The 12,336-nt window shown below is 47.4% G+C and overlaps 1 protein-coding gene across 3 annotated transcripts in view; it reads left to right on the top strand.

Moving 5' to 3' along the window:
- AMOTL1 (angiomotin like 1) overlaps window positions 1-12,336 on the top strand; it is a gene marked incomplete at both ends in the record, with an annotated part of 71,808 nt that overhangs the window by 31,691 nt on the left and 27,781 nt on the right. For all 3 annotated transcript variants that reach the window (XM_082007156.1, XM_082007157.1, XM_082007158.1), the window contains one exon: window positions 8,539-8,821. In XM_082007156.1, the coding sequence (XP_081863282.1) occupies window positions 8,539-8,821 (283 nt within the window). The remainder of the gene's footprint in view (window positions 1-8,538; window positions 8,822-12,336) is intronic.

Raw genomic sequence — 12,336 nt, 5'->3', positions numbered from 1 at the left:
CACTGTGAATTAATTCCAGTTTGCAAAACATTCAGTCCTGGTGATTATAACACTCTCCGTCTGGAGAATCCATCACAGCCTTTACAGATTTGTTCCACTAACTAGTTGCCATCTCTGGCACAGATCTGCATCTTTGTTTTAGCCTGTATTTTCTAGTTACCAGCTGGGATTGTACAATATCTTTGTCAGATACGGTGAGGAGCCGTGTGTTACTGGTCCTTTAACGCATTTAACAGTCAGAGCCTGGAGCCCCTTAATTATTTCACTGTTGTCAAAACCCTTCTTTTCACTGTGGAAAGCCAACCTGGACACCGTTGCAGTACCAGCTGAAACAGAGGCTAATCAGATATAATATCACTTCTGCAATGCGACTCAATGTTCCTCGTTTACGTAGCTCATTAACACTTGTTGTTTCAGACGTTGGCACCCCAGGAGCTCCCCATCCAGCTTGTTATCCAGCCAGACATGTGAGGGTAGTCACGGCCCAGGGTAGGATTTCCTGACCTTTTACTGTAGCGCTGTATTTATTCCTGGGTAGATGAACTTGGACCTGCTCAAGTCCATATTGTTTCTCCATGCCCTGCTTAAGCAGTGGTCCGGATCACTCAGTGCAATGAATACTCTTCATTGCTCCTGGTGGCCCTTGTCAGATCCTGGTGTCTTTTATCCAGAATGATGTCTTTTTCCACACCGTTAATAAAAAGTGTATATAATGCAAATGAAGCCTGGAACTGGAAACACCACTGCTTGGTGAGGGGACTTCATTTGTGATTACATGCAGAAGTCAGTCATGCAGGCAGCTTTTAATTCTGATTTAATCCATGCATTTTAAAAGACGTCATGCAACTGAAGAGTAAATCTGGGCTGTTTTTAAAGATATTCCAGTTTTTTATGTGTCTCATAAAATTCCGCCCTGCCTGGATGTAGAAGCCTATATTTAACTGCTGGAATAGTCTGTGGCTTCTCTGCTTATTTGTGTATTAACCACCCCCCCCAACATTACCACTGTTTTCAGACAACCTGTTGATATTTACTCATTCATCCGCATGTCTGTGGCTGCTGAGGGGACTACAAGGAGCTCCTTTTCCTCCCTGAGACAGCCCAGGCCAGCGGGTGTGCTGGCAGCGTGGCCGAGCCAAGGGTTGTCACACCCAAGCTGACTTTTGCTGGCGTTTCTCTGCGAGGATAGCCCAAGCGTGAGCATGGGTTGGAGGCTGCACTTCCAGCTGATGTGGATGCTGGCAGCCCTGCAAAAGAGCTTTGTATTCTCTCTTTCTGGTCTAATCTGCCTTTCATTAAAATAAATGAAAGAGGAATAAAGCCGTTCCCACAGCTTGGGTGATGCCCGTGTCTTCTCTTTACCCTGCTGTGTTATTATCCTGGTTGGTTCCTCTAGGAGCACAGAGGTTGAGGAAGGCACCTTTTCCCTTGCTGAAGTCAGCTGGACTTCGGAAAGAGTATCTATTCTGAGTGTGGATCCCTGAGAAGAAATACAATATCCTGTCCCTCTCTTAACTACAGAGGGTATGTTTAATATGGTGTGTGTCTTTTCAGATGATAATGTAATCATCCCCCGAAGAAGCTGGGTTAAGTCTTCCCAGCATTAACAAACATTACTAACAAAATAGGGAACTCTGGAGATGTGAGTCCAAGTCTGCAAAATGGTTTTGAAGTAAACCTTTGTGTTTGCAAGGTGCTGCAGCTGTTGCTGATTTCTGTAGCCAGGGTATACCACGAGGGCTACATCTTGGATATTGAATATCTTCTCCCATTTCTGGCTCTATCAGCATTTAATAATGGGTGTATAACTGTGTTTCCTTGCCCCATGACCATCAGACTGGGCTTACTGACTTTTCCGAGATCCTGTCTTTTTCCCACACAGTGACAATGCTGATTCCTCTATGTTAGGCACAGCTACAAAGAACGGCATTTGAAGTCTGCTTCATGACTGCAGAAATCAGTTGAAGTCAGGTAGATACCTGGATCTGAGGTTATTGTCCAGACTTGAGACTCCCAGTCAATGGGCAGAAATAAGCACCTTTCATGCACTTTTTACTCTCATTGTAAGGTAACAGCCTAAGGCAACTTCAAAGATCCACAGCCCAGAAACACCTCTTTCTCTTTGCTGACTCAGCTGGAGGATCCACAGTAGGTGTGTGAAGTTGTGAGATGAAGTCCCTTGGGAGAGTCTTCAAGAGGTGAAGCAGGCCAGTCTGCCCTAGAGGCAAAGGAAGGCAGAGCATTCAGAGAAAGGTGAGCTAAATAGGTTAGAGGAGGGCATTTTGATTATGAATGTAAATGCAGTGGTATGTTGGAAAAAAACTTCCTCCACTGGCCACTCTTCATCCCTACATACAGGAGAGCTGCATTGTACCTGTAGCAGGGCAGAGATGGACTTTACTTTCCAGAACATTTATAGGCATTTTCATTTAATTACTTCATAATATTGCACTGCTTTATCAAACAATAGCTCTTCTGTATTTAGGATTTCCTGGTGGTTAACAGCAAATGGACTTTATCATTAATTGTCCTTTCAGAGTTTCTTATTCCTACATACAGCTACAGATCCCCCCCCAGAATTCCTCTGTGTTGGTCATTCTTGCTCCCAAGCATTCCAGTATAAGAGGTGTATTAAGACCGTGCTTAAATCCAGGGGCTTGGGTGGCCTTGCTAAATTCTGAGGGATTTCACATGAAAGTGAAGTCCATGGTCAAGTATTTTGCTGAAGACACTGTATTGCAAGCTATATATGGCAAACTAATATATATATATCGCAAGCTATACATCACTTAAAAGAGAGAGTGAGGTCTGGTGACCCTAGCATGGTAGCCCTTGAAAGGCTCACTGCTTCCTGGTGCTCCCTATTCATTAGGTTTTTTCCTTTTTTTCTTCTTTGCTTTGCATTGCATTGCATTGCAGAAGTATATAGGAGCCCTACTTCTACAGTAATGTCAACAAAAAAATATGTTTCATTAGAAATATAGCTGAAGTGTTGCAGAAATATCCAAAACTCATAAAGTTCCACAGTTCCATGGTCTTAAGAAGGATGGTTTTTGATGAAAATGTGTTTGACTGGAAGATTTTAACCTGCTCTAATGCAGAGTAAGATCAACATCTAAAGTACAGTAGAAGCATTTTGAGAATGTCATTCTTTACTAAGTCTGAAGGAGCTCAGGATAATCCCGATTGCTTCGTTTCTTTGGAGCTTTACGTGAAAGGTTGGATGTGAACTAAGCTGAGGTTATAACACTTCTTGTTTCTACAAATGTTGATTTGTTAGTATGAATCGCTGTGTTGATTTTATTGCATATACGCATGGAGATTCTGTAGTAGGCTTAGTCAGAATTACATTGGGACAGATTAAGCAAGTAAAAGGAAAGTCAGCAATGTGTTCATTGTGTTTGAAGAGATGTGCTTCAAGAGATGTAATGTCGATTTTGACGGTTTCGTTTCCAAGCTGGAAAACACTTTGGAGAATCTCTCCTGTGGCCCTGACTATTGAGACTCTGGTGCCCGGCTGCTGCTATGGGGCATAAGTCTTTAGTAGCTCAATAAGTGGTTTGCAGTTCAAGAAAATGGAGATCACAGGGATCTTTCCTTCCTCTGTAGTGTAAAGCTAGACAGACTGAAGTGCATGTGAAAAGGTTAAATTGATGGGAGGTTCAGATTTCCCAAAAGTACAGTGTCAGGAGTTCCTGCAGGCATTTGAAGAGTGTATCTACCACCAGAGATTGCTCTACTTCATAATGAAAAAGAAGAATTGATATATCTCCACTGATTGAGATTGAGATCAATTTAATTTTATTGCTCTAAGCTATTGACATGAAGAAGTGAGAAAATCTGTACTTGTAGCAAATCTATGTCTTTGTAGTGGTATAACTGTGTCCAGACAGCTGGGATTTTACTTGCATAAAATCAACTGTGGCCTTTATTTTGTTAAAGACAAAAACACTCACCCTTAGCTGAATTAATTGCCATGGTAAAACATGCAAGCACAGAATGGCTGTCAGCAGCACTGAGGAGGTGCCTCGTGCTTGGCTATGTTTGCACGTGCTTGTGGAGTACCTTTTGCATCACGAGTGACATTCTTTTCATCACTTATTATGTTCTTTATTGTTCAGATTTTTGAGAAAAAAAAATCCAATCCTGCAGAGGGTACAGGGTCCCTTACTGGGTTTTATACGCTGGGGCATCAGAAGGAAAGGGGCACTGTGGGGATGGTGTGAGAGCTCTGCCCGTGGTGGGCTGTCCTTGCAGTTTGCACAGCAGGTTGGCATAGGGCTCCCTGGGTTTGCAGGCTTGCACTGCCTCGGATCACCAGGCACTGCTAGGAGACATGGTTTTGGTTTAAGGAACATAAAACGAGCCCTCGGGTCAGTGTGACCCCCCAGGGCATCCTGCTGCCAGGTCCCAGCAGCAGGCAGAAGTGGTGAGGCTGGAGAGGCAGTAAACTCCAAAGGCAGGTGGAGAGGGAGCAGCATCCTAACCCAGTGCTAGTGTCCAGGAGCTCTGGGGCCACCTCGGGCCCACTGCTTTGAGAGGATTTCAGGGGAAGTCATGACATGCTTCCTTTTGCAGCCCCAGGGTTGGCTGAGCACCATCTAAAGTCCACGGTGCAGCTACACCAGCCAGAGAGTCAGCCTGGGGGCGGGGGTGCACGCTCCTTTCCTTTCTGGCCATACAGCTGATGACAGATGCAAGAGAAGAAGGCAGCCTAACATCCTGACATAAAATTCTATGAATTAAAATTATGTGCTCCCTGTTGCGATGCTCCCTGTCCCGCTAGGGTGATGTTGAGCATCATAGCAAATCACTGCAGTCAGTGCGGAGGAAAGAGCTGTGGTAGCATCCTCTCCTCTGGCAGAGTGGGGTGGGTTTTGGCTCCAGCTACTGTGGCGTTCAGTGAGGGGTGCTTTTGTGTAGCTGCTGCAGTTTCCTTTTTCTCTTCTTTTGTCACGATTCTGATGTGGTGTGCACTGTGCAGGCACAGGCATCGATGAGTGGGTCCAGCATGAGCAGAACCTTCACCAGCCATGGCAGATGAAACTTTGCAACGTTCCTCCTGGGAGCTATGTCAGAACATATGGAAGACAAAGAGGTGATTAGAGGCAAGCAACGTGGCTTTACCAGGGGCAAATCATGCCTGACTAATCTAGTGGCCTTCTAGGATGGAGTGGCTGCATCGGTGGATAAGGCAAAAGCTGTACAACTCATCTACCTGGACTTCTGTAAGGCCTTTGATATTGTCCTCCACAACATCCTTGCCTCTAAACTGGAAAAATATGGGTTTGATAGATGGACTGTTAGATGGATAAGGATGGATGGCCTGGATGCCCACGTACAAAGAGTTACAGTCAATAGCTCAGTGTCCAAGTGGAAACCAGTAATGAGTGGTGTCCCTCAGGGGTCCAATACTGGGACCAATACTGTTTAGTATCTTCACTAATGGGATAGACAGCAAGTCTCAGCAAGTTTGCAGATGACACCAAGCTGAGTGGTGCAGTTGACACACCTGAGGGAGGGGATGCCATCCAGAGGGACCTGGACAAGCTCGAGGAATGGGCCCTCATGAGGTTCAACAAGGCCAAGTGCAGGGTCCTGCACCTGGGTCGGGGCAAACCCCAGTATCAGTACAGGCTGGGGGATGAAGGGATGGAGAGCAGCCCTGCCGAGAAGGACTTGGGGGTACTGGTGGATGAAAAGCTGGACATGAGCTGGCAATGTGTGCTCTCAGTCGAGAAGACCAGCCATCTCCTGGGCTGCATCCGAAGCAGCGTGGCCAGCAGGTTGAGAGAGGGGATTCTGCCCCTCTACTCTGCTCTGGGGAGACCCCACCTGCAGTGCTGCGTCCAGCTCTGGAGCCCTCAGCACAGGAAAGACATGGACCTATTGGAGTGGGTCCAGAGGAGGGCCACAAAAATGATCTGAGGACTGGAACAGCTCTGCTGTGAGGACAGGCTGGGATTGTTCAGCCTGGAGAAGAGAAGGCTCTGGGGAGACCTTATTGCAGCTTTCTAGTACCTAAAGGGAGCTTAGAAGAAAAATTGAGAGAGACTTTTTACCAAGTCCTGTAGTGACAGGTCAAGAGGCAATGGTTTTAAACTGAAAGAGGGTAGATTTAGATTGGACATAAGGATGACAATTTTCTACGATGAGAGTGGTGAGACAATGGAACAGGTTGCCTAGAAAAGTTGTGGGTGCCACATCATTGGAAGTGTTCAAGACGGGACAAGTCAAGTGTTGGACGGGACTCTGAGCAACCTGATCTAGTTGAAGATGTCCCTGCTCATTGCAGGCAGGTTGGACTAGATGATCATTAAAGGTCCCTTCCTACCCAAACTATTCCATGACTCTCTGAATACCTGTAGGTTTCGTTTGCCATATGTAAAGTGTTATATAGCACCTTCCTTCCTTACCATCCTTTGGAAGGTATTACCCACTTTCTGTAGGCTTTTAGTTTCTAAGTTGTTAGGCTGCACCTCTGCCGGAGAGGTAACATGCCTGGGCCTGAGAGCAAACTCTCCCGGCCCTGGGACCTGCCCTCAGGGAACGGCCTCTCTCCTGTGCTCCTAAGCTGCCTCCATGGATGTTTAATTTACATGGGAGACGTGGCCCTAGGGTATGTCTATGCTGTGCAGGTAAAAGCCCTCTCAAGGTCAGGGTGAGCTCAGCACAGGTTTTCCCAGTGCTGGCTGCACAAAGCTTGTCTGGGATCTTCCTCCCGAGGTTGCCAAGCCTGGACTAGGGTCTGTGCTGCCGGACAGGTTAGCAGCGTGCATGCATTCGGGAATGTGCTTGTCACTGGTCTTTGCTCCCTTTCAATACCGTTCCATCCCACAGTGGATGCATCGGGTAAAGCACAAGAGCTGGGATGGGAGCATGGGGCTGTGTGTGCGCTGCATCTGGGTGGCTGTAAGGCCCCATTTGCTTTCCTTCTAGTTTGGAAAGAAGATACAGCTGAATTGCTTGCTTTCCTCACTGTTGTGTGGTTTGGTGGGGACAAGCTTGTTAGAGCAGTGCTGTTCCCTTTTAGGGCAGGGCTTTAAAATTGCCTTAGCTTTTTATTTTATTCTGCTGTGGTTGAAGGCAATGATGAGTTATTGTCAGTAGAATTAGACCAACACTGAGAGCTTTTGATAACCCCGCTTTCAGAAGCCATGTAGGTGCAGAAGACAATGGTAATCATATTTATTATGTATTTATGTAGCATGAAATAATCTGTCTAAAAAATAACATTCATGGATCTTTGAGGCCAAATGGGGTAAATACATCTATTTGTTAGGTCTCCTGCCTCGTGTAGGGTACAGAAATAAAGGCAACAATAGCTACAGCAAGCCTAATAGCTTGTGGTTAAGCTAAAATACAACTTTCAGAAGGTGCTTGATTGCAAACTTCGGGTGGGGTCTAGCAGCTAGCTTATTTTCCAGTCAAACTGGGCTCTGACACAGATGTCCCATGTGGTCTGTGTTGCATCTCTTAGAGAAGTACGGTGTAGAAATTTCACAATGTTGGCATCTGAACTGAGGAGTGGCTCAGCCTGTGCACAGCAAGGCTCTGCATGGGGCTGCTCACCCTGGCCGAGGCTCTGAGGCTGCCTGTGTGGTGGATGGAGGGATGGAGATGGGTCTGGTGCAGACAAGCTTTGAGCTGCTCCCTGCCTGAATTTCCCCCTTTTGAAACAGGGACAATCTCCCTTGTCGAGGTCACAGGGCTGGAATGCAGGACAGAAGTGAGGGACTCCCATCCCACCTAGCCAGCAGCCACAGAGTTGCCCTCAGTGCTAAGATGTTCTCCTGGGTTATCCTCCAGCCATTGCCAGTTGTGGCTTGGGTGGATGAAAGAGCTACCCGCTGTCAGAAGGCCTAGCCCACAAGCAGGTCCACCACTAGCTCACTTCCTATCCTTCCCCGATATCAGCCTGGTGGGTGATGGATGCTGTTGGTTGGGGAGTGACACAATGAGGTCTCGCGCTGGAAGATGGCTTTCGTGGCTCACCGTGATTGACTGGGGCTGTGCCTCCAGCAGCTCCGCTGCAGCCCTTCCCTTTGCCGCTTGCTAGAGCCGCTCGGGGACGCTGCTTCGCTCACATCACTTCCTTTCGCCTCCCAATTCGGCCGATCAGCCGTTCTCGCTCCAGGCAGGGAGTGGTGTTTGAAGGGTGAGTAATGCATCCCTTGTGCTTCCTTTGAGCCCGCCGGCTTACGCTTCTCAGCCGTGGGGTTTGTGGCAAGGGGGGGCAGGGAGAGGCTGGCTGGCTGCTGAAATATTAGCTGCGCACCTAGGCAAAAATGCCGTTTTCGACTCAATGCTTCCTTTATCCGTTTGTGCCATATGTATACATCACTGTCAAGAGCAGGCGAGGAGACAATTTACCCGGTCCCTGCTGCGATTGTTGGTATTTAGGAGTGACTAAGGACTGGAATCACAACCGTACAGTTATAACCCTATTAATAAGCCATGCAGCCATTAGGCGAAAGCTCCTGCGTGCATTTTGAGGGCGCCTGGCTCTAATGTCTCCCCCTGTGTGCTTCCCCGCAGCCGACAATGCCAGCCGCCCTTCCCGCCTCCGCCAGCCCAGCAGCACAGCCCCATGTCCTCGCAGGCCACCGCCGGCCCTCTGCTCCCGGGCAGCTTGCCCCCACTGCCGGCCCCCACCGCTGCCCAGCCACCGACGCCAACACCGCCAGGCCAGCAGCTGACACCCGACGCCTTTGCCATTGTGGAGCGGGCGCAGCAGATGGTGGAGATGCTCTCTGAGGAGAACCACATGCTGCGGCAGGAGCTGGAGGGGTATTACGAGAAGGCAGACAAGCTGCAGAAGGTATGTGGAGAGGTGGGGATGGGGCCTGCGCAGGGCAACCGTCTTCATGCTCCTGCATTTGGGTCCCCCAAGATGTTCTTCATGGTCATGCCACTGCAATGGAGACTGCCACCAGTGGCCATCTCTAACCATTACCTCTCCATTGTGGTCTCTCAGAAGTGTAATCCTGTGCCCCATGGCCTGTGGGCTCCCCTGCCTTTAGGGCGAAATGGGGCAGCCTATCACATGTCTCTCAGTTGGGGACTTTCCCCTTCTATCCTTCCATGCTGGCCTCACCAGAGCTTTCCCTGGAAGTCTTCCATGGGCAGAGTTTGCTCCTGGTGCAGCTGAGTCCTGCACCATCTGCACAGGCGGTAGAGTTGCTTGGTGAGAAGCATTTGAAGAGCGTGGCTGCATCTGTCCTGAGCGGTCTTGTCCACCACCATATGCTCGCGTGGCGCTTCATGGTCTTTGGAAGTGTAACAGCCGTCGGTGGGGTTGCCCGTTATTTGGAAATGCGTTAACTTGGTTGTCTCAGAGGCTTTCAGTGACTGCTTGATGAGTTTCTAAGAGCTGATGTTAGACACCCACCTTTGAGCACGTTGGTTCAAAAAGCACTGCCCCCTTATCTGAAAGAACCATTTGGTAAAGGTTTTGCTAAAAAAAACCTTTTGCAAAGAGAACCTGCACCCTCTTTTCTGTATGCAAGCCGGCATTTTCAGTGGAAAAGGCAATGTCTTGCACACTGCCTGGGCTGACAAGGGTGACAAGATGAAGAATCAAATCAAAGTCGAAGTGACAAGATGAAGAATCAAATCAAAGTAGAAGTTGCTTAAAAATGAGAGCTCACCGAAGGCAATGCAGAGATGCTCCCCAGATCTGCTGACTTTGGGTCCCAAGGGCCCAGACCAAATGAGTTATTTAGGATTCTACACTGCTATTTCATTTATGTCTTCCCACCACTTATGCACAAATGGGCTTAGGCTGCAGGTCTTTTTTCTCTGAATTTAGGAGTCTAAATAGGAGCTCTGTTTTTTCTGTGCTGTGTTCAGAAGATCAGGGTGTTCTTGGAGACATCCTTCACAGGAGGAGAGGAAGCTCTGAGAGACCATGTCCCAGCCTCAGCTTTGGGAAAAATCTGTGACAAATCTGTTAAAACAGGTTAGAAAAAAGACCTGTTGTTTTGTAGCTGCTGTTGTTTTTGCAGCCTCCTCCTCTGCAACCAGATGAGTTAAGTTTATTCACAGGATTTCCTAAACTTACTTGAGAAATTTTTGCAGCAACGTTAACTGTTTGTGAAGACATCTGCAAAGATTTTAACGCTGACTTCTCTGTGGCTTTCATGGGCAAAAAGAAATATTCCAGCTATTAATTTTACAAAAGCTGCGTTGTTCGGTAAAAGGTATTTGAGTGCAATGCCCTAAAAACATTCTGATTTCCTTTTACACTCTTGGAAATGGCGCTCTCTTTATCTTGGATGCCCCGAGAGTCGATTGCATCAGACACCAACAGAAAGGTATTCAAGCATGGGCTGAACTCTCGCTTTAGTCAACAGAGTGTGGACTCACGTCCCGTTGACTTTGGGGGAATGTAAGCTGAGTATTAAAATGAAACACATGCTGAAGTGCATTCTTTCTTGAGGAAGGTGTCCTGAACCAAAACCTTAACACACAGTATTGCTCCCATGCTGTTTTTTCTGTGTTTGAACACAAGGACAGGGCAGGTCCTCCTTCGTTCCCACAGTTTCAGCTGAACATCACCTCTGAAAACGTGACAATGAGTTAAATTACATACTTCCTTCTTACTGGAAGTGGAAGGGTCAGGAGGAGTACTTTTTGTCTGTGCATAACAAGTTTATTCTAGGTACAGCTACCCTCCCATCACTTTTACTCGTTACAGAATAGAAGAAATTAGAGAAAATCAGCTTGACATGGAGGGCTCCCTGGGCATTCGTAAGAACAGATCAGCCCTGAAGGCTGTCAAATTTTCATTCATGTCTGAACAGACTTTTCGCAGAGAGGTACAAGGTGGTGATTAATGTCTATGCTGTTCAACAAGTTGTGTTTTCTTACCTAAAAAGAGTTGGGCGGGGGAAGAGGGGCTGTACACACTTTATTTTGAGCTTTTTTTTGCAAAAGCAAAGTATTACTTTATCTTTTGGTTTTTTTTGCTGTTGTTTTTTGTTGGGCAGTGTTACCTTGCTGAAGTTTAATTGCCAGGCTGAGCTGGCTCTTCCCCATACCGTGTGTGTGGGTTGTTTGAGTGGGTTGGCTCTAGGAGCTACCAGGCAGAGAAGAGGCTGAACTGTTTTTTCCCCTCCATAGAGGGAAGGAGAAGGAAATCCCAGAGCTGCTGAGAAACACCGACACAATTTATGGATGTTTTTCTGCTCTCCTTTAATTTTGTTCAGTGCCGATGGAGATTCTTTCTTTTCCTGCAGCAAGTCTTTGCTGGAGGAGACCTATGTGGTGATGTTTTGGGAAATAATGGCAGATAATGGGCAGAGCAGGGCCCTTGTGGTAACCAGCAGCATTGGGCAGGACTGTTGGGCTGTGGAAGCCCCCTGCCATGTTGGCAAATCTGCTTCACTGTGGTAGGAGCTCTCTGGAGCAGGCATCTTCTCCTGCAGGTATTGGCTCACCCGGGAGAAGGGAGGCACAGGAACCAGTGGGTGTCAGGGCACCCAGCTGAGCACAGTGTCTGGTTGGGATCATGTGGTTAAGGATTCAGGAAGTGCTTAAAAAATTATTTTTGCTAAGACAAACCTTCCTTTCAAGGAGAGAGAAGCTCAATCTGCTTGAATGGTCAAGGAGAGCAATGCAAGGTAGCTTGAATATAGCCTCTAACTACTTATAGGAAGAGAAAACTTTTGCTAGTGGGGAACACACTGATTGAAAGAAAAAGCTGTGACAGAATCAAGTAGCTGAAACGATGCAGTTACTGGAGTAACTAATCAACATGTCATCTTGATTCTGGAAAATTCACATGAAACAGATTTTTGATTGTAGGTCATAGTGACAGTCATAGTGACTAGACTATTTCAGGTGGAAGGGGCCTACAATGATCATCTAGTCCAACTGCCCGACCACTTCAGGGCTGACCAAGTTAAAGCATGTTGTTAAGGGCATTCATTGTCCAAATACCTCTTACAGACAGACAGGCTTGAGGTATGGACCACCTGTCTAGGAAACCTGTTCCAGTGTTTGACCACCCTCTCCGTAAAGAAATGCTTCCTAATGTCCAGTCTAAACCTCCCCTGATGAAGCTTTGAACCATCCCTATGTGTCCTGTCACTTGATCCCAGAGAGAAGAGATCAGCACCTCCCTCTCCACCTCCTCAGAAAGCTGTAGAGAGCAATGAGGTCGCCCCTTAGTCTCCTTTGCTCCAAACTAGACAAACCCAGTGTCCTCAGCCGCTCTGTATAGGACATCCCTTCCAGCCCTTCCACCAGCTTTGTTGCCCTCCTCTGGGCTCATTCAAGGTTCTTCACAGCCTTCTTAAATTGTGGGGCCCAGAACTGCACACAGTACTCGAG

This window comes from Phaethon aethereus (genome assembly GCF_964289735.1).
Source record: "Phaethon aethereus genome assembly, chromosome: 1".
Lineage (NCBI taxonomy): Eukaryota > Metazoa > Chordata > Aves > Phaethontiformes > Phaethontidae > Phaethon > Phaethon aethereus.
The sequence above is the reverse complement of the archived record's forward strand: the minus strand, read 5'-3'. Positions and strand labels throughout refer to the sequence as shown.